Source organism: Neoarius graeffei, chromosome 5 (assembly GCF_027579695.1).
Source record: "Neoarius graeffei isolate fNeoGra1 chromosome 5, fNeoGra1.pri, whole genome shotgun sequence".
In the NCBI taxonomy this organism is placed as follows: domain Eukaryota; kingdom Metazoa; phylum Chordata; class Actinopteri; order Siluriformes; family Ariidae; genus Neoarius; species Neoarius graeffei.
This window is the reverse complement of record NC_083573.1, coordinates 96928174-96953725: the sequence shown is the minus strand read 5'-3', so window position 1 is coordinate 96953725 and position 25552 is coordinate 96928174. Positions and strand designations below refer to the sequence as shown.

At 43.3% G+C, this 25552-nt stretch overlaps 2 protein-coding genes across 5 annotated transcripts in view; one reads left to right on the top strand and one right to left on the bottom strand.

Annotated features, from left to right (window-relative positions):
* Window positions 1-9654, top strand: part of apbb1ip (amyloid beta (A4) precursor protein-binding, family B, member 1 interacting protein) — a 122032-nt gene extending 112378 nt beyond the window's left edge. The window contains exons 12-14 of the mRNA XM_060922552.1: window positions 178-313; window positions 4931-4983; window positions 8740-9654. Of these exons, the coding sequence (XP_060778535.1) occupies window positions 178-313; window positions 4931-4983; window positions 8740-9312 (762 nt within the window). The 3' untranslated portion in view covers window positions 9313-9654. The remainder of the gene's footprint in view (window positions 1-177; window positions 314-4930; window positions 4984-8739) is intronic.
* The window catches only part of LOC132887140 (protein adenylyltransferase SelO-like), a 31192-nt gene continuing 15169 nt past the window's right edge, over window positions 9530-25552 (bottom strand). For 3 of the 4 annotated variants that reach the window (XM_060922553.1, XM_060922556.1, XM_060922555.1), the window contains exons 9-19: window positions 24567-24636; window positions 24340-24412; window positions 24166-24249; window positions 22005-22134; window positions 21647-21691; window positions 17089-17170; window positions 15359-15451; window positions 14484-14563; window positions 14348-14391; window positions 14156-14235; window positions 9530-13917 (exon numbers count right to left, since the gene is read on the bottom strand). In XM_060922553.1, the coding sequence (XP_060778536.1) occupies window positions 13795-13917; window positions 14156-14235; window positions 14348-14391; window positions 14484-14563; window positions 15359-15451; window positions 17089-17170; window positions 21647-21691; window positions 22005-22134; window positions 24166-24249; window positions 24340-24412; window positions 24567-24636 (904 nt within the window). In that variant the 3' untranslated portion in view covers window positions 9530-13794. The remainder of the gene's footprint in view (window positions 13918-14155; window positions 14236-14347; window positions 14392-14483; window positions 14564-15358; window positions 15452-17088; window positions 17171-21646; window positions 21692-22004; window positions 22135-24165; window positions 24250-24339; window positions 24413-24566; window positions 24637-25552) is intronic. The other variant, XM_060922554.1, reaches the window with a different exon arrangement.

The following is a 25552-nucleotide window of genomic DNA, read 5'->3' as shown; positions in this document are numbered from 1 at the left end:
CATGAATCAGAGACTGAAGCACAACTAAGCATATGTGGATGAGGGTTCTGCAGGCATGAGTCAGGGTTTACTGTTCAAAAAGGAATAAAAAGGTTATATATAGGCAAACGTGAAATATTTGTGTGTGTGTGTGTGTGTGTGTGTGTGTGTGTGTGTGTGTGTGTGTGTGTCCTGCAGTATGGTAAGACGTTATATGAGAACTATAAGGCCGCCGTGAGAAAAGGTTCATCGCTGTCTTCAGTTTGGACCAACCGGACCCTCCAGCCGAGTCCATCAACCTCCACTGCGTCTACTCCATCTCCAACACCGAAAGGTTCCCAAACACATTACAAACTAAATCCATGTGCATTCTTAGATAAAATACCCAGACACAGCTGAGTACAAAAGTTTGTACACCCCATATTTGATGAAATCATGACTCTAAGAAGATCTTTAATGTTGCTTAAGGTTACAGGTAGAGCCAAAAACTTACTTGCGAAGATATTCATCTTAAAACAAAATTAATGCTTTGAACATGAATATAAATGTAGAATTTCTTTCTACCCCTCTCTAAGGACTTCCACATGTCTTTACCTGGTGTTTGAAAACTTTTTATTCCTTTCTTCCCCCATCTCTCATTGTTCATTTCTGAATTATGGTTTCCCCTGTTGGTAACAACCTAACAACCAATTTCTCTTTAAGCGCTATAAAAAGTAAATATTTTTGTGTTTTGGTTCTGTGAAAGCTGTTTTTGCTGATTCTCATTGAGTTTACAGTGGTGCTTGAAAGTTTGTGAACCCTTTTGAATTTTCTATATTTCTGCATAAATATGACCTAAAACATCCGATTTTCACACAAGTCCTAAAAGTAGATAAAGAGAATCCAGTTAAACAAATGAGACAAAAATATTATACTTGGTCATTTATTTATTGAGGAAAATGATCCAATATTACACATCTGTGAGTAGCAAAAGTATGTGACCCTTTGCTTTCAGTATCTGGTGAGACCCCCTTGTGCAGCAATAACTGCAACTAAACGTTTGCGGTAACTGTTGATCAGTCCTGCACACCGGCTTGGAGGAATTTTAGCCCATTCCTCCATACAGAACACCTTCAACTCTGGGATGTTGGTGGGTTTCCTCACATGAACTGCTCACTTCAGGTCCTTCCACATCATTTCGATTGGATTAAGGTCAGGACGTTGACTTGGCCATTCCAAAACATTCACTTTATTCTTCTTTAACCATTCTTTGGTAGAACGACTTGTGTGCTTAGGGTCGTTGTCTTGCTGCATGACCCACCTTCTCTTGAGATTCAGTTCATGGACAGATGTCCTGACATTTTCCTTTAGAATTCGCTGATATAACTCAAAATTCATTGTTCCATCAATGATGGCAAGCCGTCCTGGCCCAGATGCAGCAAAACAGGCCCAAACCATGATACTACCACCACCATGTTTCACAGATGGGATAAGGTTCTTATGCTGGAATGCAGTGTTGTCCTTTCTCCAAATATAATGCTTCTCATTTAAACCAAAAAGTTCTATTTTGGTCTCATCCCTCCACAAAATATTTTTCCAATAGCCTTCTGGCTTGTCCATGTGATCTTTAGCAAACTGCAGACGAGCAGCAATGTTCTTTTTGGAGAGCAGTGGCTTTCTCCTTACAACCCTGCCATGCACACCATTGTTGTTCAGTGTTCTCCTAATGGTGGACTCATGAACATTAACATTAGTCAATGTGAGAGAGGCCTTCAGTTGCTTAAAAGTTACCCTGGGGTCCTTTGTGACCTCGCCGACTATTACATGCCTTGCTCTTGGAGTGATCTTTGTTGGTCGACCACTCCTGGGGAGGGTAACAATGGTCTTGAATTTCCTCCATTTGTACACAATCTGTCTGACTGTGGATTGGTGGAGTCCAAACTCTTTAGAGATGGTTTTGTAACCTTTTCCAGCCTGATGAGCATCAACAACGCTTTTTCTGAGGTCCTCAGAAATCTCCTTTGTTTGTGCCATGATACACATTCCACAAACATGTGTTGTGAAGATCAGACTTTGATAGATCCCTGTTCTTTAAATAAAACAGGGTGCCCACTCACACCTGATTGTCATCCCATTGATTGAAAACACCTGACTCTAATTTCACCTTCAAATTAACTGCTAATCCTAGAGGTTCACATACTTTTGCCACTCACAGATATGTAATATTGGATCATTTTCCTCAATAAATAAAAGTATAATATTTTTGTCTCATTTGTTTAACCGAGTTCTCTTTATCTACTTTTAGGACTTGTGTGAAAATCTGATGATGTTTTAGGTCATATTTATGCAGAAATATAGAAAATTCTAAAGGGTTCACAAACTTTCAAGCACCACTGTAGGTGCATTTTAATTTTTCTGTACCTGAAGTAAAAGCCTATTTTAAGATGATTATGAACCACAATGAAGCATACTAAGAGTGTCTATGGGGACGCAAACTTTTGCACTTGTTAGTGAAGATAACTGCTGATAGACTTGATCACTCAAGCGTCTGAGGTTACTTGGTGGTGATCTGTTAATAAGGCGTGGCCATAAATTGTCTAACTTGAGTCCATGATTTAATATGTTGTTGAACGTGATATATATACTCACCGGCCACTTTAATAGGAACTAGTTCTTGATCCGCAGATTCCTGTTCTTGGCTGCAGGAGTGGAACCCAATGTGTTGTTCTGTTGCATACTGAGCACGGGTGATTGCTCCAAGACAACGAGGGAGGCTCAGCCTCCTCTAAAAATGACGAACATCGTGTAGGATGAATTGCGCTAGGCTTATGTTATAGCCGACCTTATAACATTGCTATTTCAGATCCAGAATCATAGAAATATATGTGCTCAACCCACTACAGTGCGAAATCATTCCGTTATAACTTTCCCCAGTTCGCTTAATGTGCGCGTGAGTTTTTCCCCCTCGTGACAGCGCGATGCAGCCCAGCCTCAGTGCACTTCAATGGCATTTGGGAGCTATGCGCTTTCAATCTCAAAATGCAAGATGGTTATTGGACAAATACTGCGAAAACGCCTGCCCATGGACTCCCAGCCTCACAGTGGGAGGGACATGGCAGTTTCCGCGAGGAGACTGGTGATTGGTGAAAGCGGCCGGATATTTTCTTTGATTGACAGCTCGTTTCAAATATAGACAGGCAGCGGTGAATTTCAGTTCAGTCCCATGCGGATTCGCAAGTGCTGTGGTGTATTGTAAGAGATCAGCTTACATTTTGATTTCATTCATTACATACGGTTTCTACCAGCTTTTTTAGTTTGTATATATTTTCATTGTAAATAAAGTGTAAATATAGTGTTGTCAAGTTTGCTATCTTAGTTCTAGAAGTTTCGTTTAATTGAGTGACTGAACTTGAACTTGAGGGGGCTAGTCAGCTAGCAAGAAAGCTGCGCATGGATGCCAAGCATTGCTGATTTAATTTTGGCGAAGCCATTTGCCAGTCTTCCTTTCGAGGAAAAAATTAAAATTAAAGAGCAGGGTAGACCAACACCTCAAATTGACTTGGTGAAAAAGGTAGGGAATAATACTCGTTCCTTTCAGCTCTCCTGGTACGAGAAAGTGAATTGGCTAACAGCAAGTGACCCACATCAACAACAGTAAATAGGCTACTTTAGTAATATGTCATGGATGGACCAAAAATATAGAATCTATTTAAAATGTTTATGCTGAGTATATTATATTGGAATATATATTTTTCTGGATATGAATTAAACACAGCTACAATTTGGAAAACATTTTTAAACAAAAACACAGCCGAGAACATTTCACACTACAGACCTGGATTAAAAGTGAAGGGTTATCAAAATTGTCAATAAAACATTTCTCAGTCAAAATAAGTAAAATATAGGGAAAGTGTCACTGAATGAAATGTGTGGCACCCAGCTCTCTGTTTGGCTCCCCAAGGTCAGTGCTTGTGCCTATTCCAGAACACTCTGCTGTTACTGCTGAGGTTCCTGACAAAGAGCTGCTTTCAATAATGATCAATTTTTAAACAACATGCCACAATTTTAAAATATAAAATGTTAAAATATACCCCCCCCCAACACCACCATCATGTATATTGGACAGTAGGCTAATGGGCCAAAAGAACCTGTTATTTCACAGTTTGTGACGCTGCCAACAATCAGCCAGATCAGAGGCAAGAGTATGGGCAAAACTGATGTGTTTTTTCTTTTTTCTTTTAAAATCTGGAAATATCGTAACCGACCAGCCTCCCCTGTTTGAAAGACTACCAGCTGCCACTGATACTGAGATGCTATTCTGCTCACCGCAGTTATAAAGAGTTGCTATGAGTTACTATATCCTTCCTGGCAAAAAAAAAAAGCTTGAATTGCTCAATCTGTCCATTTCCCTCTGACCTCTCTTATCAACAAGGCATTTGTTTACTTTCCACCCACAGAACTATCGTTTACACTATGTTTATTTTTTGCACCATTCTGTGTAGACTCTGTTGTGATCAGCAGTTTCTGAAATGCTCAATCCAGTCCATCTGGCTCAAACCAACACCCATGCCACAGTGAAAGAAAGTCACACTTCACTGTGAGATCACAATTTTTCCCATTCTGATGTTTGAACATTGTGAGCATTAACTGAAGCTCTTGATTTGTATCCGCGTGATTTTATGCATCAAGGGATCGGCTGATTCAGGAACTGCAGAAAACAGCAGGTGGATGCGCGATGGTCTACTTCTCTTAATTTCTCACTCATTATAAAATACAATAGGTGCAATTTCATGGCCGAGAAATACACTTTGAGAAGCTCAACTTGTGGTCACACCTTATTAAAAAATACCCCTCAGGAAAAACACGATTAAACTCTGGGGAAAAAATGGCGTATTTCTATTTTTTCCACCAAGAAACTAAATGACTGATGCAATATATACATGAATAAAAATGTTATAATTGTGTTTTTCAGCCAAAGCAGCCAACGGACATGCTCCTCAGCCTCATCCAGCGCCGGCGCTCAAGGTGAACATGCTCTTAACAACTAACACCTGATATTGACTTAACTGCGTCGTGTATAGTATTTACTCCAGCTAGTGCTTTCATTTAGAAGAAGAGCATGTGTTGTGTGTTATAAATATTTCCCAGCTGTCTGTAACAAAGTGTGGAATGAAGAAGATTGAAGCCAGATTGTTGTAAATGCTGAAAAACTTTGCCAGAGTAACGTTAGTCTGAAACAGAGTGAACTTTTGGAGACTGTGGTACAGCATCCATTAGCACAATGACGAGACATCTGAGTGAACCTCCAACGATATAATCTGTATGAACAGCTCAAAATAAGCCTTTTAACATTTTTACTAAGACAAGGACCAGATGACTTGTAATTTATTCAGTGTGTGTGCGTAGAAAATTTCTTTATTGAACATGAAGGATCGTCTTAATGGAAAAGTTAGATCACAAATTTAAACAAATCAACCAAAACATGTTTGGCACCAATTTTTGCTTCTTCTTCTTCTTCTTCTTTACACTGGGATCAAACCCCATGATGTTTTTATCTTTCGCAGTGGTCACCATGTCAGATTAGATCTTTATAGTGCCATTATTTCTTGCCGCGTCTTGATCGTGGGACTGGCAACGCTATAAGTTTGACCTCAACCAATCATTATTCGTGTCTTCAGGGAGGAAGGTCAAGAAATTGTCAATCAGGGCTATCAAGGAACATGATGTAGGAGTTGTCAAAGTTGGTACAAAAAAAAAAAGAAGTGCTAGACGTTTCTGGGCATCCCAGAAACATCACTGTTCTTCGATTATGTCACACTATAAGACCTGTTTTTGTTCCTGAATGTTTATATTGAGGTCAGACGCTGGGAATTTGTCAGCCGTGACAAAATCATGTCAAAATCAGGCTGAAGTCATGTAATCTGATCCTGGCATTAGGTTTGTACTTGGCTTACAATGCTAATGTAATTAAAAAGTAATAGATGCTAATAATAATAATGATAATAATAATATTTAACAGTTATTCCACGAAATCAAGTCGTACATGAGCTGATAGCCGACGAGGTGCGTAGCACCGAGTTGTCTATAATCCATGTACGATGAGATTGAGTGGAATAACTGTTTTATTCTATCCACATTCACTGGATTTTGAGAAACAGTGCAATTTTATTTTTAGCAAATTTGATAAATAAAAACTGCGTACAAAACATCCAACAAAATCATTTCCACTTAGAATGTAAACAAACCCGCGAAATGACAGGAGCGATTTGTGAAAAATGTGAAAAATAATTTTAAAAAAAAACAGATACATTCTTACCATCAAATACTTTTATTTCATATTTTGTTGCTTTTTTTGTATTTTTGGGGTTTGGGATTTCTTCTTCAGGGTTTTTTGGTGGTTGGCAAACCAACTTAGAGGTGCATTACTGCCATCAACGGGGCTGGTGTATGGAACAGGGGGAAAAAACATTCTTTTAGCAATTTCTGTTTCTTTTAAGTACTCGATAACACTTTGTGGGGTTTTGTTTTCGAGTCAAGTTTTTATTTTGTCCTCGGTTGGTTCAGCAACACGCTCCACCATTTTGTTTTTCTCTACTCACGGTATATGAGCTGATATCCTAGTAGTAGAGTAGCCAATCAGAGTGCACGATTGCTCATATCCAGTGAATATGGATGGACTAATAATAATAATAATATCTGACATCAAGCAAATCTAAATCACACTTGCCTGAAAAAAAATATATATATATACACACACACAGTTAGGTCCATATATATTTGGACACTGACACAAATTTTGTTTTTTTACCTGTTTACTGAAACATATTCAAGTTATAGTTATAGTTATAGTTATATAATGGACATGGACATAAAGTCCAGACTTTCAGCTTTCATTTGAGGGTATCCACATTAAAATTGGATGAAGGGTTTAGGAGTTTCAGCTCCTTAACATGTGCCACCCTGTTTTTAAAGGGACCAAAAGTAATTGGACAATTGACTCAAAGGCTATTTCATGGGCAGGTGTGGGCAATTCCTTCGTTATGTCATTCTCAATTAAGCAGATAAAAGGCCTGGAGTTGATTTGAGGTGTGGTGCTTGCATTTGGAAGATTTTGTTGTGAAGAAAACATGCAGTCAAAGGAGCTCTCCATGCAGGTGAAACAAGCCATCCTTAAGCTGCGAAAACAGAAAAAACCCATCCGAGAAATTGCTACAATATTAGGAGTGGCAAAATCTACAGTTTGGTACATCCTGAGAAAGAAAGAAAGCACCGGTGAACTCATCAATGCAAAAAGACCTGGACGCCCACAGAAGACAACAGTGGCGGATGATTGCAGAATAATTTCCATGATGAAGAGAAACCCCTTCACAACAGCCAACCAAGTGAACAACACTCTCCAGGAGGTAGGCATATCAATATCCAAATCTACCATAAAGAGAAGCCTGCATGAAAGTAAATACAGAGGGTTCACTGCATGGTGCAAGCCACTCATAAGCCTCAAGAATAAAAAGGCTAGATTGGACTTTGCTAAAAAACATCTAAAAAAGCCAGCACAGTTCTGGAAGAACATTCTTTGGACAGATGAAACCAAGATCAACCTCTACCAGAATGATGGAAAGAAAAAAATATGGTGAAGGCGTGGTACAGCTCATGATCCAAAGCATACCACATCATCTGTAAAACACGGCGGAGGCAGTGTGATGGCTTGGGCATGCATGGCTGCCAGTGGCACTGGGTCACTAGTGTTTACTGATGATGTGACACAGGACAGAAGCAGCCGGATGAATTCTGAGGTATTCAGAGACGTACTGTGTGCTCAAATGCAGCCAAACTGATTGGTCGGCGTTTCATAATACAGATGGACAATGACCCAAAACATAAAGCCAAAGCAACCCAGGAGTTTATTAAAGCAAAGAAGTGGAATATTTTTGAATGGCCAAGTCAGTCACCTGATCTCAACCCAATTGAGCATGCGTTTCACTTGTTAAAGACTAAACTTCAGACAGAAAGGCCCACAAACAAACAGCAACTGAAAACCGCTGCAGTAAAGGCCTGGCAGAGCATTAAAAAGGAGGAAACACAGCGTCTGGTGATGTCCATGAGTTCAAGACTTCAGGCAGTCATCGCCAACAAAGGGTTTTCAACCAAGTATTAGAAATGAACATTTTATTTACAATTATTTAATTTGTCCAATTACTTTTGAGCCCCTGAAATGAAGGGATTGTGTTTAAAAAATGCTTTAGTTCCTCACATTTTTATGCAATCATTTTGTTCAACCCACTGAATTAAAGCTGAAAGTCTGAACTTCAGCTGCATCTGAATTGTTTTGTTCACAGTTCATTGTGGTAATGTACAGAACCAAAATTAGAAAAATGTTGCCTCTGTCCAAATATTTATGGACCTAACTGTATATTTATTTATTTGGTATACTCACACCCTTTATGCATTGTGTAAGTCTGTATAAATGAAGACTACAATTAAATGTAAACGTTTGCATCCTTCATGAATGAAGAAAAAATGAACTGTGTACAACGTGCACCTGTTTTTAGCTCTGTGATGACCTTTGACCTGTTTGAGACACTAAACAAATCCACATCTGTCTGAAACAAGTGTATATGAGGATTTAGACCTCTGTGGTTTGAAGAATGCTAAACTGGTGGCTAAAACTTTCTATTACTGTACCTCCAGTGCAGAACTAAAAAGAAAGAAAGAAAAGCCAGCAAACATGATTTTAAATGAACGATATATAAACATAGTTTTCTGTGTGCGTTTTGTTTTTAGGCCCCAGCTTTCATTCTGCCACCTCCAGCCGACACCCTGCCCCCTCCCCCACCGGACCCCACCCTGCCACCTCCTCCTTCACCCTCCATGCTTGTAAAGAAGCAGCTCTCATCGCTCCCCCCTCAGCAAGCCATGCCCTCGTTCCCTCCTCCACCTCCGAACGACGACACGGAGCTTCCTCCTGACTTCCTCCCTCCTCCTCCTCCTCCTATGATGTCAGGAGAGCTTCCTCCACCTCCTCCAGATCCGTTCCTCCCTCCTCCAGCTATGCTTGATCAGCTTCCCCCACCACCTCCTCCTCCGATATCTGGAGATCATTTTCCACCACCTCCTCCTCCAGCTGCAGGTGGAGGTCCTCCACCACCTCCTCCTCCTCCACCTGCAAGCGGAGTTCCTCCACCACCTCCTCCACCATCTTCATCCGGAGCAGGATTCAATCCCGCCGCAGTCACTCTGAGGAAAGTCGCACCTCCACCTCCAAAGAGGACTACACCGTCAGTAGCGGCGCCCTCTGGTGGTGAATTCATGTCAGAACTCATGGTGGCCATGCAGAAAAAACGTGGTGGGCAGTGAACTTTCAGCAAGTTCGCCCTTTTTTTCTACAAAGGAGTTCACTTCGGACATAATACACGTGCTGTAAATATGTGGATTTGTCTGGAGGAATATTTTTATGGACTAAACTATCAGCGCTATGCTGTATTGCATCTACTGTTCTTTTTAGGTGAGAATTGGGGAGACGGAATGAAATATTACAATAAGAGTATATCAAATGTAAGCTTTATTCACCAATACTGTTACTATGTACAATGTAATAAGGATGAATCACCCAGGCAGATATTTCTGAACATATTTCAAAAAATTCAATATAAACGTGTTTACAAGTCATTTTTAATAAAATAAAATATTAAAAAGTGATTATAATTATACACTATGTCTATACAAATAACACAAAACAAAAATACGGGTTATATTCACACTGTATGTGCATTAAATCATATAATTTGCCCTTTTTTTTCTGGACAGCAGGACCAGCAGCGGCTTCTGTTACAGAATATTATCTTGAATTTTTCGAGAAACCCTTTAATAGATAACACACACCCGTCCAGCGACCTGATTTACCCTTGTCTGAGATACTGTCATTAACCAGGGTTGCCAGGTTTTAGCAAAATTCCCAGCCCAAAAACCACACAAAAGACCAGAACTTCATTCATTCATTCATTATCTCTAGCCGCTTTATCCTTCTACAGGGTCGCAGGCAAGCTGGAGCCTATCCCAGCTGACTACGGGTGAAAGGCGGGGTACACCCTGGACAAGTCGCCAGGTCATCACAGGGCTGACACATAGACACAGACAACCATTCACACTCACATTCACACCTACGGTCAATTTAGAGTCACCAGTTAACCTAACCTGCATGTCTTTGGACCGTGGGGGAAACCGGAGCACCCGGAGGAAACCCACGCGGACACGGGGAGAACATGCAAACTCCACACAGAAAGGCCCTCGCCGGCCCCGGGGCTCGAACCCAGGACCTTCTTGCTGTGAGGCGACAGCGCTAACCACTACACCACCGTGCCGCCAGACCAGAACTTTTCAAAACATATTCGAAATTGTGAAAAGTGACACATTTTTCTTTTTATTTTCAGCCTTTCATGTGTATTTCTGATATTACGGATATTACCCACTCCCTGTCCATTGCTCTTCTAATCTCGGCAACACATTAACAATAAAATGGTTCTGTCCATCGTCCATTATAGACACCCAGTCTGCACTTTAACTCTGCCTTTGTTTGTGGAAATGTATTAGATTTCATTCTGATTATATGCTATAAAACAAGCTCCTGGTAGCTGAATTACCCACGATATTTAACCTAGCACAACCTGGCAACCCTGTCATGAACAGCCCTGGCTTCTGCACCATCCCTGAGCATGAGGCAGCGTGACTCCTGCCCCAACAGGCCTGGACTTAGAGACTGTTGTTATTAATTCCTATTTCTGAACACTAGGTGCAATAATAACTCTTTAGCGCTAAAGACAAGCAAATCAGCAGAACGTTGGCTTTTATCGGTCAAATAACATTTTTTAAAGTCACTGGTCACTCAAAAGTGTTAATTAGTATTCAAATAGATTTAAAATATAAGTATTTGTGAATAAAGACTTTATGAAGATTGCCGCCTTTAGGAGTCGCCCGTCAGAGAGCCGCCCGTCAGAGAGCCGCCTTTAAGAGTTGCTCGTCAGAGAGCCGCCTTTAAGAGTCGCCCGTCAGAGAGCCGCCTTTAAGAGTTGCCCATCAGAGAGCCGCTCGTCAGAGAGCCGCCTTTAAGAGTCGCCCGTCATAGAGCCGCCTTTAAGAGTTGCCCGTCAGAGAGCCGCTCGTCAGAGAGCCACCTTTAAGAGTCGCCCGTCAGAGAGCCGCCTTTAAGAGTCGCCCGTCAGAGAGTCGCCCGTCAGAGAGCCGCCTTTAAGAGTCGCCCGTCAGAGAGCTGCCTTTAAGAGTCGCCCGTCAGAGAGTCGCCCGTCAGAGAGCCACCTTTAAGAGTCACCCGTCAGAGAGCCGCCTTTAAGAGCTGCCCGTCAGAGAGCCGCCTTTAAGAGTCGCCCGTCAGAGAGCCACCTTTAAGAGTCACCCGTCAGAGAGCCGCCTTTAAGAGCTGCCCGTCAGAGAGCCGCCTTTAAGAGTCGCCCGTCAGAGAGCCGCTCGTCAGAGAGCCGCCTTTAAGAGTCGCTCGTCAGAGAGCCGCTCGTCAGAGAGCCGCCTTTAAGAGTTGCCCGTCAGAGAGTCGCCCGTCAGAGAGCCGCTCGTCAGAGAGCCGCCTTTAAGAGTCGCCCGTCAGAGAGTCGCCCGTCAGAGAGCCACCTTTAAGAGTCACCCGTCAGAGAGCCGCCTTTAAGAGCTGCCCGTCAGAGAGCCGCCTTTAAGAGTCGCCCGTCAGAGAGCCACCTTTAAGAGTCGCCCGTCAGAGAGCCGCTCGTCAGAGAGCCGCCTTTAAGAGTCGCTCGTCAGAGAGCCGCTCGTCAGAGAGCCGCCTTTAAGAGTTGCCCGTCAGAGAGTCGCCCGTCAGAGAGTCGCCCGTCAGAGAGCCGCTCGTCAGAGAGCCGCCTTTAAGAGTCGCCCGTCAGAGAGTCGCCCGTCAGAGAGCCACCTTTAAGAGCTGCCCGTCAGAGAGCCGCCTTTAAGAGTCGCCCGTCAGAGAGCCACCTTTAAGAGTCACCCGTCAGAGAGCCGCCTTTAAGAGCTGCCCGTCAGAGAGCCGCCTTTAAGAGTCGCCCGTCAGAGAGCCGCTCGTCAGAGAGCCGCCTTTAAGAGTCGCTCGTCAGAGAGCCGCTCGTCAGAGAGCCGCCTTTAAGAACCGCCCGTCAGAGAGCCGCTTGTCAGAGAGCCACCTTTAAGAGTCGCCCATCAGAGAGTTGCCCGTCAGAGATCCACCTTTAAGAGTCGCCCGTCAGAGAGCCGCCTTTAAGAGTTGCCCGTCAGAGAGCCGCTCGTCAGAGAGCCGCCTTTAAGAGTCGCCCGTCAGAGAGCCGCTCGTCAGAGAGCTGCCTTTAAGAGTCGCCCATCAGAGAGTTGCCCGTCAGAGAGCCGCCTTTAAGAGCTACCCGTCAGAGAGCCACCTTTAAGAGTCGCCCGTCAGAGAGCCGCTCGTCAGAGAGCCGCCTTTAAGAGTCGCCCGTCAGAGAGCCGCTCGTCAGAGATCCACCTTTAAGAGTCGCCCGTCAGAGAGCCGCCTTTAAGAGTTGCCCGTCAGAGAGCCGCTCGTCAGAGAGCCGCCTTTAAGAGTCGCCTGTCAGAGAGCCGCTCGTCAGAGAGCCGCCTTTAAGAGTCGCCCGTCAGAGAGCCACCTTTAAGAGTCACCCGTCAGAGAGCCGCCTTTAAGAGCTGCCCGTCAGAGAGCCGCCTTTAAGAGTCGCCCGTCAGAGAGCCACCTTTAAGAGTCACCCGTCAGAGAGCCGCCTTTAAGAGCTGCCCGTCAGAGAGCCGCCTTTAAGAGTCGCCCGTCAGAGAGCCGCTCGTCAGAGAGCCGCCTTTAAGAGTCGCTCGTCAGAGAGCCGCCTTTAAGAACCGCCCGTCAGAGAGCCGCTTGTCAGAGAGCCACCTTTAAGAGTCGCCCATCAGAGAGTTGCCCGTCAGAGATCCACCTTTAAGAGTCGCCCGTCAGAGAGCCGCCTTTAAGAGTTGCCCGTCAGAGAGCCGCTCGTCAGAGAGCCGCCTTTAAGAGTCGCCCGTCAGAGAGCCGCTCGTCAGAGAGCTGCCTTTAAGAGTCGCCCATCAGAGAGTTGCCCGTCAGAGAGCCGCCTTTAAGAGCTACCCGTCAGAGAGCCACCTTTAAGAGTCGCCCGTCAGAGAGCCGCTCGTCAGAGAGCCGCCTTTAAGAGTCGCCCGTCAGAGAGCCGCTCGTCAGAGAGCCGCCTTTAAGAACCGCCCGTCAAAGAGCCACCTTTAAGAGTCACCCGTCAGAGAGCCGCCTTTAAGAGCTGCCCGTCAGAGAGCCGCCCGTCAGAGAGCTGCCTTTAAGAGTCGCCCGTCAGAGAGCCGCCTTTAAGAGCTGCCCGTCAGAGAGCCGCCTTTAAGAGCTGCCCGTCAGAGAGCCGCCTTTAAGAGCTGCCCGTCAGAGAGCCGCCTTTAAGAGCTGCCCGTCAGAGAGCCGCCTTTGAGAGCTGCCCGTCACAGAGCCGCCCGTCAGAGAGCCGCCTTTAAGAGCTGCCCGTCAGAGAGCCGCCTTTAAGAGCTGCCCGTCAGAGAGTCGCCTTTAAGAGCTGCCCGTCAGAGAGCCGCCTTTAAGAGCTGCCCGTCAGAGAGCCGCCCGTCAGAGAGCCGCCTTTAAGAATCGCTCGGAGATTCACTTTAAAGAGTCGCTCGTCAGAGATTCACGTTTATAATTTACTGTTCACTGATTCATTTTCACTTGAAACAATGTTTTCATTAACATTTACAGTATACTCAGTGTCAGTGTTTAAATTTAATTAAAATTCAATCTTTGTCACTTTTTTGCTTCCATCTAAAAATTATATTTAAAAAAACACCAACTCTTTAGAGGTAGGTGTATAGATGAGAAGCTCAGGAAGAGCAGCTGACCCTCAGCTCTGAAGCCCAAGCTGGAGGTCTGCTGGAATAACCTGCTCTCTCTGCTCTCTCATTCTTCACAAAGGGTTCAGTCAGAGTGTGAAGCAGCAGCGCCACCTGCAGGTCACATACAGAATGACTATCAGACTGCAGAAACATTTTATAATCTGATCTTTCTGCTGAAGGGCTTACATTTGTTTCGGCTTTAAGGACCAGAAATTAAATATGCTAATTGTACAAGCCAGTGTTAGAGGTTTAGCCATATTATGGCATCTCTGCTTACGACTTTTAAAATATAATAAAAAGAGCAAAAAGTCTGAACAGGCCAGGTTAAAGTGTTTTAACAGTTCCTCACCTCAGAGAAGTCGTTATTCTCTGCTTTCCTAATAGCCGACTCGGCCATCCAGTTCCTCAACACGTAGTGAGGATTAATGTCTGTATTACAACACAGGTTACAAAAGACACACAGAGAAAGAAGTGTGTTTACTGTAATGCCGTAGTCACTGTTGCACAACAGAAATGACACGCTGCTCTCAGGAGGACGTACCTCTCATCCTGCGACACCGATTCTCTGCTGAATCACTCACCTGACTGTCAAAGGGAAAAACAAAAAAAAGTTAGAATGAAAGGGTTCACATGCAGAACGAGCTGAAGTGTTGGAGCAAATAAAGTCATGGTGTTACCTGTTAATTCTCTGTAAGTAAAGTTTAATCCAGTCTGAGAAATACTCATGAGACGAAAGATTCCAGAGAGCCCACATGGTCTGTAAAAACAGGAGTAATATAGAGTATAGAGGAAATGTCTCATCTCATCTCATTATCTCTAGCCGCTTTATCCTGTTCTACAGGGTCGCAGGCAAGCTGGAGCCTATCCCAGCTGACTACGGGCGAAAGGCGGGGTACACCCTGGACAAGTCGCCAGGTCATCACAGGGCTGACACATAGACACAGACAACCATTCACACTCACATTCACACCTACGGTCAATTTAGAGTCACCAGTTAACCTAACCTGCATGTCTTTGGACTGTGGGGGAAACCGGAGCACCCGGAGGAAACCCACGCGGACACGGGGAGAACATGCAAACTCCACACAGAAAGGCCCTCGCCGGCCACGGGGCTCGAACCCAGACCTTCTTGCTGTGAGGCGACAGCGCTAACCACTACACCACCGTGCCACCACATAGAGAAAATGTTTCACACTGAAAAGCACCACTCATGTCATTTTATTACCATTTCAAAAAGCAGGGGAGAATTAAATATTGACTTTGGTCAAACGTTAATACAGTCCCATGCTGCACCGCTTTAAAAAAAAAAAGTAATCGAGTTGCAGCCATACAACACTGAAATGCAATCACTGTCCAATCACAGCCTTGAACTGTACTCCGGGGTGTGGCTTTAATCAGAGAACCGAACCTCCTTTATAGCCTGATTTTCTCCACACAATACAACAGTGGATCTGATCAAACGGCTAGTCAGTAAGTGCCAAAGATGTGATTGGATGATGAGGCTTTTACTCAGTTTCTCAATGTTTTGGATGAATACGAGGAGAATGATGACCTGAGTGATGGAGTTCTTCTGGAGCTCGAGCAGACTCACGTCACTCAGCTGTCTGAAAGTCATGGTAAAGTCTGCACGTGTGTCCTCCATGAGCTAAAAGAAAAATGACGAAACAGAGAACCCAGAATACGTACAGTACTGCCACGCTGAGCTCCAGTTGTGGTCAGAAGTTTACATACAGTGACAGTGATATGAATGTCATGGCGATATTTGGGCTTTCAGTCATTTCTTTGAACTGTTCTTTTTCTGTGGCAGAATGATTGTACAGCATACATCTTTAATTAAAAAAACAATAGAATTTGGTGCACAAGTTTTCATTTTCTTTGGGTTTTCTGAAATCAACACAAGGTCAAAAATATACATACGCTCACTTAGATTATTAATTCAGAGGTGCTGAAACATCCAAAATGTCTCTTATCTTGCCAAGGCCGAGGTCTCTTAACTCCCTGTTAGTGATTATGATTGACTACAGCTGGTAGCTTCTCTGTGCCTTCATAAAAAGGGTTTGCTTAGAGCACTCATTGGATTGACCAACACACAGTAAAATGGGAAAATCCAAGGAGCTCAGTGCAGATCTGAGAAAGAGGATCGCAGATATACACAACTCTGGAATGTCTCTTAGAGCCATTTCTAAACAACTGCAAATTCCAAGATCAGTTCAAACAATTGTATCCAAGTTATTGTGAGGTGTAGTCACTTTGCCAAGCCACTTTGCTTCAAGAAAACCCAAACTGTCACCCTCAGCTGTAAGGAAATTGGTTTGGATGGTCAGGAACAACCTGGGAACCACCATGGTACAGCCCTGCCATGAACTGGAAGCTGATGGATCACTGTCTACAGTTCAGACCACCATGGACTAAGAGGCTGCTATCCAAGAAATAACCCCCTGCTCCAAAATTCACACCTTCAAGCTTAACTAAAGTTTGAAGCTGACCACACGGACAAAGAAAAAGCCTTCTGGAGGAAAGCTGTATGGTCAGATGAGACAAAGATTGAGTTGTTTGGCCACAATGACCACCGTGTACAGAGGGACACTGTACCAGCTGGTGGTGGTGGGATCATCATGCTCTGGGGCCATTTTGCTGCCAGTGGAACTGGTTCATTGCACAAAGTGGATAGAATAATGAAGAAGGAGGACTACCTCAGAATTCTTCAGCATAAACCATCAGAAATTTGAACACGACTTGGGAGTTCCAACAGGACAATGAACCCAAACATGCATCAGAGCTGGTTGTGGAGGATAAAGCAGGCTAACATTAAACTTAAAACAAGTCCCGACTTCAACCCTATTGAAAATATATGGGCCGTGCTTATAAGTCGAGTCCATGCCAAGAAAAAAACAAATTTAATTGAACTCTACCAATTCTACCATGAAGAGTCATAAAACATCCAACCAGAATTCTGCCAGAAGCTTGTTTATGGTAAACAAAAACGTTTCTTGCGAAAAGACATTTTACCCAAATATTAGGTGTGCTGTATGTATATTTTTGACCTTGTGTTGATTTCAGAAAACCCAAAGAAAATTAAATCTTGTGCGCCAAATTCTAGTGTTTTTTTTTAATTAAAGATGTATGCTGTACAATCATTCTGCCACAGAAAAAGAACAGTTCAAAGAAATGACTGAAAACCCAAATAATCGCCATGACCTTCATATCACTGTCACTGTAAGTAAACGTCTGACCACAACTGTATCTCAACAGCTACTCATGAGGTTTTTGATTTCTCTTCACCTTTAGCAGAAAGGCGATGAGATACGCATCACCCTCGTCATCACCGAGGAGGCCCAACTTTGCTTTGAAAAGCTCATGAAACCTGTAAAGAAAGAGAAAGACACACACACAACTGTTACTTACACCAGGAACACCAAGATATACCTTTACGAGATCTCACAAAGATGGTTATTTACATCAATGTACTTCCAGGTCAGTTCGGCAACACACCATAAATACACTCACCGGCCACTTTAATAGGAACTTGGGTACTCGCACCAAAGCGGGGACCCTGTGACAGCAAGGCTATGACAGGTGTCGCTACATTTGTATCTGACTGATAACTCGTGTCCTGTCCGGATGGCTAGATAGCGTTCATGCAGTTTTGGGTGCCCAAAAACTTGATGCTGCTCTAGAGCTACATGAATACGCTTGCTGCCCTGACCACTCACTGAAAATCAGCATGAAGGGGAGTTTCAGACAAATATCCACTGCAAACTTTTTGGGCTCGACAAAGGCACCCAAGTTGCTTGATGATAACGAGACAAGTTTCAGTATAATTTTTTTTTAACATCCCAAGTCAAATTTTGGGCAGCACGGTGGTGTAGTGGTTAGCGCTGTCGCCTCACAGCAAGAAGGTCCGGGTTCGAGCCCTGTGGCCGACGAGGGCCTTTCTGTGTGGAGTTTGCATGTTCTCCCCGTGTCCGCGTGGGTTTCCTCCGGGTGCTCCGGTTTCCCCCACAGTCCAAAGACATGCAGGTTAGGTTAACTGGTGACTCTAAATTGACCGTAGGTGTGAATGTGAGTGTGAATGGTTGTCTGTGTCTATGTGTCAGCCCTGTGATGACCTGGCCACTTGTCCAGGGTGTACCCCGCCTTTCACCCGTAGTCAGCTGGGATAGGCTCCAGCTTGCCTGCGACCCTGTAGAACAGGATAAAGCGGCTAGAGAAAATGAGATGAGACATTAAAGTTAGCTTTACTCCACCAAAATTTGCCTCTCAAAATGCAGGAAATAGCATTTTAGAGGGTTAAAAATATCAAAATTTCCCAGGCGGCATGCCCCCGGACCCCCCTAGATTTGGCATGCCTTTGGCGCACGACACGTCGCCCCCCCATCCAAAACTTCCTAAACTTCCTGCCGCCGCCTCATTACAATGACTTCATATTCTAATTATGGTATTTTTAATTTAAAGGTAGACTGCCTTTCAGATTTTTCAAGTGTAGGTCATAAAAAGAATTTTCCCTGATTATTTTTGTTTAGTGGACCGAAAGCTACTGAATTCGAATCACAGACTTCCAATTTTATTATTATTATTTTTTTAATAGAACAATTAATGAATTTATCTCCACGTGGCCCTAAATTCTCCGCTATTTTTTCCTGCTTCACCATGACCCAATACAAGATACTACATCATGCATGACGTGGTGGGCTTTCCCTGTTTGCACAAGGCATTGTGGGATACAAATTTGAAACAGGAGAGAAAAATGGAGGACGCGAGTGTACAAATGAAACGTGAAAGACCGACTACAGTAATGGAAAGAAAGCGAGAAGAAAAGACGTTATGTTATATACGAAGGAAAGGAAACGCAGGACCAAACTAATAAATATCAGCGCTCAGCGAGCACCTCGGTGTGACCAGCTGTTCGTTTAGTGACAGAATGATGGAACTGTCAGTGCACGCTCAAAAGTAAACCTGTAGATGGCAGTAATGCAACACTGTGAATGCCAGCTGCTGTAAAACCCAAAAGAAGAAGAAGATAAACCTGCGCATGCGCACACACACACGGACTTCCTCTGTCTGCTTGACTGCGTGAAGAAGCGAGCAATTTCATGCACATCATTTGCTTTAATCCCCTCAAATTAAATAACTTCCCAGCCACAGAACAGAATGGCCTGATATTTTGAGAGATTTTACAGAAATAAACATCTCTCACACTGACCACATTTCAGAGGGAACTCAATTTCCCCGATTTTATGAAATCGAAAGGCCATCTAGCTTTAATTATTTACCTTACCGAGTACACAGTAAGTACATACTATCTTTTTTTTCAGCATTAATGCAGAAAAGTACACAGATTTTGGAGCAACATATGCTGTCAAGACGACATCTTTTCCAGGGAGACAATGCAAAACCACATTCTGCTCACATTACAAAGGCGTGGCTGTGGAAGAAGAGGGTGTGTCCCCTCTGTCCACAATAGAGAATGTGTGGAGAATTTAGAAATGAGAAATATGACAGTGACGATCCTGTACTGTTACACACCTTAAGACCTGTTTACAGGAAGAACGGGACAAAATAACACCTGAAACACTTCATCACTTGGTGTCTTCAGTCCTTAAAGCTCATAGGCAACGGTTTTCAATTTATGCACATTTGAAACTTTATATGTTAAAAAAAAAACCTCTGTAATTTTCTTCTGGTCCCAAGAAGTATTGTTAATAAGTAATAATTAAAATAAGTTAGCGCGGATCGCAGCGAATTTCTGTTTGGCAATTTTCGTGACCGCTCGGCGCGTGACGTCATTCAAGACAAACAAACCACTTAAGTTGAGTCCACTTCCGTTTACTTGCATTGCTGTTAAGCTTGAGTGCAGACGTGCGTTCAGGAATTTCCGAAGAAAAACCCCATGCCTTATTGTTGTGCAGTGAACTGTAACAACGGGACCGGTTCAGGAAGAAGTTTTTACCTTTTTCCGAGGGAGGAGAAGAGGCGGAGAGAGTGGATTATGCGCGTGAAGCGAGAGGGTTGGCTTTTTCCAAAAGAGGAGACGAGGCGGAGAGAGTGGATTGTGCACATGAAGCGAGAGGGTTGGCTTTTTCCAGAAGAGGCGGAGAGAGTGGATTGTGCACGTGAAGCGAGAGGGTTGGCTTTTTCCGAAAGAGGAGAAGAGGCGGAGAGAGTGGATTGTGCACGTGAAGCGAGAGGGTTGGCTTTTTCCAGAAGAGGCAGAGAGAGTGGCTTGTGCACATGAAGCGAGAGGGTTGGCTTTTTCCGAAAGAGGAGAAGAGGCGGAGAGAGTGGATTGTGCACATGAAGCGAGAGGGTTGGCTTTTTCCAGAAGAGGCGGAGAGAGTGGATTGTGCACGTGAAGCGAGAGGGTTGGCTTTTTCCGAAAGAGGAGAAGAGGCGGAGAGAGTGGATTGTGCACGTGAAGCGAGAGGGTTGGCTTTTTCCAGAAGAGGCAGAGAGAGTGGCTTGTGCACGTGAAGCGAGAGGGTTGGCTTTTTCCGAAAGAGGAGAAGAGGCGGAGAGAGTGGATTGTGCACGTGAAGTGAGAGGGTTGGCTTTTTCCAGAAGAGGCGGAGAGAGTGGATTGTGCGCGTGAAGCGAGAGGGTTGGCTTTTTCCAGAAGAGGTGGAGAGAGTGGATTGTGCATGTGAAGCGAGAGGGCTGGCTTTTTCCGAAAGAGGAGACAAAGCGGAGAGAGTGGATTGTGCGCGTGAAGCGAGAGGGTTGGCTTTTTCTGAAGGAGGAGACGAGGCGGAGAGAGTGGATTGTGCGCATGAAGCGAGAGGGTTGGCTTTTTCCAGAAGAGGCGGAGAGAGTGGATTGTGTGTGTGAAGCGAGAGGGTTGGCTTTTTCCGAAAGAGGAGACGAGGCGGAGAGAGTGGATTGTGCACGTGAAGCCAGAGGGTTGGCAGTCGGGTAAATACGCCACTCTGTGCTCCGATCACTTTTTGAAGAATCCCCGTCTGTTGGAGAGTTTAGGTGTCAGTGTCGGACAGAGAAGGCTCAAACCTTCTCTGTCCGGCCCGATATATTGACACCGAGAAATACCACAGGTGGCAGGCTAATGTGGCCTACCGGCACACTGTCAAGTAATGGTTACCTATATTCACTATGGCTTCGCAACGGCCACAGGTTCATACATATATGGTTTCACCTCTCGATATTCAATTTGGAGAGTTCCTACTTCAAAATCTCGATCGCTTTCAGACATTTTACACAACCTCTCACGACCAAAGTCCATACACGGGTGTAAACGCACGCAAGTAAACACTGAACTGCTCCCAGTCTGTTTGCCTTGAATGACGCCATGACGACTGCCCCCTGGTGGTAAAAGTGCGCATAAGTGAGATGTAAACAAATCTTCGGAACTTGCGCAAACCAGTATATTTTAACCGTTTTATTCAATTTTAGGGTGCAAACTAGACACCAGGAAGATTGAATTCGCTTTTTGGGTCATTCTTCTAGAAAATAAAGTTGATATTCTACGTTCCACCTCCGACCGTTGCCTATGACCTTTAAACATCTTTTAAGTGTTGTGAGAAGGAATGGAGACATTATAAAGTGGTAAATTTTCTTTAAATGTGGTGCAAGAATCAAAACTGAAACGTGTTTATTTAGAAAAATAATATAATTCATGAGGTAAAACATCAAATAATGTGCTGATATATTGTTTTGAGTGCAAGAGAGGTCAAAGATTATATACAAATAATTGTTTTCAGTTTTCATCTCAAATTTCAACATACCATCCCAACTTTTTCTGATTTGGGATTGTAAATGTAAGATTATTTTTGGAAAAAAAATAAAATTCTTTAACAACAACAAGACCCCCTTTTACATACCGGCTCACCTTCTGTGGTAGATATCTGGATATCCTCTTAGTATTCGCTCAGCTCTGAGTGATAAACACATACAAGGATGATTCATTTCATGAAGTCATGTAAATCGTGGCACTGATAAACACGACAATAAAAATACAAGCAGTAAATGTGTGAATGATACAAGTGTAAATCATTCTATATATATATAAGCGTATTATAAGAGAAGTAAAGAGAACATTTGGAGATGCAGCCAGTCCTGAGACGTCCATCATTAAATGGTCGAGCATGCATCATCACACTGAGCAGTGGAGACGAGCTTATCTTTACGATATTCACTAAACAGTAAAATAACTCATTTATTAAAGCTGTAACCCTGAACAGACTCACTGTGTTATCTGGTGTGAAGACAGCACTGGATGAAGAGCCTCAAGAAGCTTCTGGAGATTAAACAGGCCGACGTTAGCCTGTTCTCCAATACTGTACCTGCCCTCATCGTCAGATGAGTTCGGCACAAAATCTAGATTCAGTAAAACAAAATTCAGGAACTGAAATAATCCCCAAGCCTACAAGTGTGACAAAATACATTATACAGTGAGTGAAAATAAGTATTAGGACACTTAAAGATCCCTGTCAACGCAACTGGTACAAGAATTCAGAGGTGGAACATCAAGCCAAGCGCAACTAATCATCCCTAGATATGTGAGCCATGCGAGATTTCACAACACACTCTCAGACTAATGAAGTGACAGGAAAGGTCATAGAGAAGCCAGCAGTCATTCGAAAAAGAGTTGCAGGATGGCCTGAAAGCAGCAGGAGTAACCGTTGCAACCATTACAACAAGCAATAAGCTGCAACGTATTCATCTCGGTTTCTACACCTCATGGAGGAGGTAGAGGTAACCCAGTGCAAGCAAGCAGCCATCCACTCCTGCAGCCATGATGGCGCTGGTCATGCACCCGCTTGTCACACTGGGAGTGAAGCAGCGACCACAGGAAGAGGGGGGAGGAATATGAGAGAGTCCAACAGCAGTGACCTCCAGGGGGAATTGTTTTCCCAGCAACGACCTTGGCCAAGGCCAGTGCTGTCTGAGGGAGCCGAAAGCAGATAAGATTGGGCTTGTTTGGTCTTGGGTCGAGCAGACGCATTCCTTTACACGACTACTCTGATTATCCATACTGGTCTCTCGAATCCATTTTCCTCTGCAAAGTCGAAAGCTTCTCCATGACGTTATCCATGTTGCGGTTCAAGTTCTGAATAGCCACAGTCTGAGTGCCAACAGCTCTGCCCACCACTTCAATCATGTTGGGCAGCTTTATGGGGCTTTGAACAGCTGTCACCATTTTCTGATTTCCTCAATAAACCAGGGCAATGCCTAATCCAATCAGCAAAAGTCCTGTAATCATGGTTCCGAATAGGTAGATGTCTTCAATGTCCTCCACAGAAAGAACCGCCAGGCACATGACCCACCACCGCTCCTACACATCCATCGTGTAGCCAGCTGTGAACATTCCCCCGAACCCAGGCTTCTCGTCGAGAAGATTGTGTCAATTGCGTGAAGAGACCAGTTTATCAGTTCCATGATTTTTAGTTTGGAGACCAGTGCAGAGAGAGTCTCTCAAAAGTACAGACACTAGACAGACGAGACAGCAGAAGCAGGAAAGATAAGGGAAGGGAGAGACAGAGAATGTGACCGCCTTCCACAAGAGCACGGAGAAGAAAGATATGGGGCTGCTCCAAAATAGGAGTGGTTAGACAAAGCAAAAATATAACTCTTTGCCAATAATTCAGCTCGTCATATGCGGAGAAAGAAGGTGTGATCCCAGGAACACCTTATCCACAGTGAAGCACGGTAGTGGGAGCATCATGACATGGAGCTGCTCCAAAATAGGAGTGGTTAGACTACTTAGAATGAAATAGATCTGTTTAAACAAAGCAAAAATACAACTCTTTGCCAATAATTCAGCTCCTCATATGTGGAGAAAGAAGGTGTGATCCTAGGAACACCACATCCACAGTGAAGCACGGTGGTGGGAGCACCATAATTTGGGGCTGCTCCAAAATAGGAGTGGTTAGACTACTTTGCATGAAATAGATCTAGGTAGACGAAGCAAAAATATAACTCTTGGCAAATAATTCAGCTCATCATATGCAGAGAAAGATGGTTTGATTCCAGGAACACCTTATCCACAGTGAAGCACGGTGGTGGGAGTATCATGATATGGGGCTGCTTCTGCAGACAGTATTGGGGCATTACACGTCATCGACGGGAACGTGAATGGAGAGATGTACAGGAAAATTTTGAGGTCATCAGCTAAGAATCTGACAACGATCCCAAACATACAGTCTCTATAACTTGAGACAAAAGACGGTAGAACTCTCCTGACTTTATTCATGGGATTTTTTTAAGGATTTATTTACAGATTTTGAAATTGTTGGTGCATATTATTTTGCATTTTTGTATTTTAAGGCAAACGTATGAATTTTTATGGTTATTATTTGACATTCCTGAACTTAGTGGTATGTAAAAGTGAAATGCAGTGAGACTTACTCGGGTTATACGACTCCATAAACCCAAATGGACCGTAATCTAGAGTGATGGACAAAAGGCTGAAGTTGTCTGTGTTACACACACCTGTAATTAAACAATAAAAAATACGCCTATGATCTGTGAATGATGAACTCTGAAGTGTAATAATCCAGCTGTTATGATGAAAGAGCTCACCGTGAGCGAAGCCAACAGACATCCACTTCGCGATCATGTGTGCGGTTTCATTCACCACCATGGAGAAAAACTCCTGCCGTACCAAAACACCACTCATCACAAACATGTTTGTGTTCGTTTCAGATTTTACTTTTATAAAACTCTCATTCTGGCTGCACATTAATTCTTAAGAACAAAAACAGATATTAATAATAAACTTTTTGTGATTAATAAACTTTCTCTCTCACCACGTATTTGTTCGGATCTGTGGGTTCGATGGCTGGAAAATGCTCTTTTATTACAAAATTTAACAACATCCTGTAGAATGTAAAAAAACACACACACAAAACTCAATAACATAAATAAGAACAGTACATTTATCATTTAATATTATTTGAATATAGTACATAATACCATAACGTACTGCACACTACATACAGAATAGACATAAAATAATGTATAAATAAATGTACTGATAATTTAATAAATATTAAAAATGTCACAAATATTTTTTAAGTTTAGTAAATATAAAGTAACTGTGCATTACCATTTGCAGAAAAAAAAAATTTTATTAAAAAAAAATCAGTTTGCTGCAGAGATCGTGTTTAAACATTTTGAAGTGAAAAGAAGTAATTTGGTCAGGGGTGCCCAAACTTTTGCACACACCTACACTACCGTTCAAAAGTTTGGGGTCACCCAGACAACTTTGTGTTTTCCATGAAAAGTCACACTTTTATTTACCACCATAAGTTATAAAATGAATAGAAAATATAGTCAAGACATTTTTCTGGCCATTTTGAGCATTTAATCGACCCCACAAATGTGATGCTCCAGAAACTCAATCTGCTCAAAGGAAGGTCAGTTTTATAGCTTCTCTAAAGAGCTAAACTGTTTTCAGCTGTGCTAACATGATTGTACAAGGGTTTTCTAATCATCCATTAGCCTTCTGAGGCAATGAGCAAACACATTGTACCATTAGAACACTGGAGTGAGAGTTGCTGGAAATGGGCCTCTATACACCTATGGAGATATTGCACCAAAAACCACACATTTGCAGCTAGAATAGTCATTTACCACATTAGCAATGTATAGAGTGGATTTCTGATTAGTTTAAAGTGATCTTCATTGAAAAGAACAGTGCTTTTCTTTCAAAAATAAGGACATTTCAAAGTGACCCCAAACTTTTGAACGGTAGTGTATATCTATGGAGATAAAGTTCCTGCTTATACTGTTG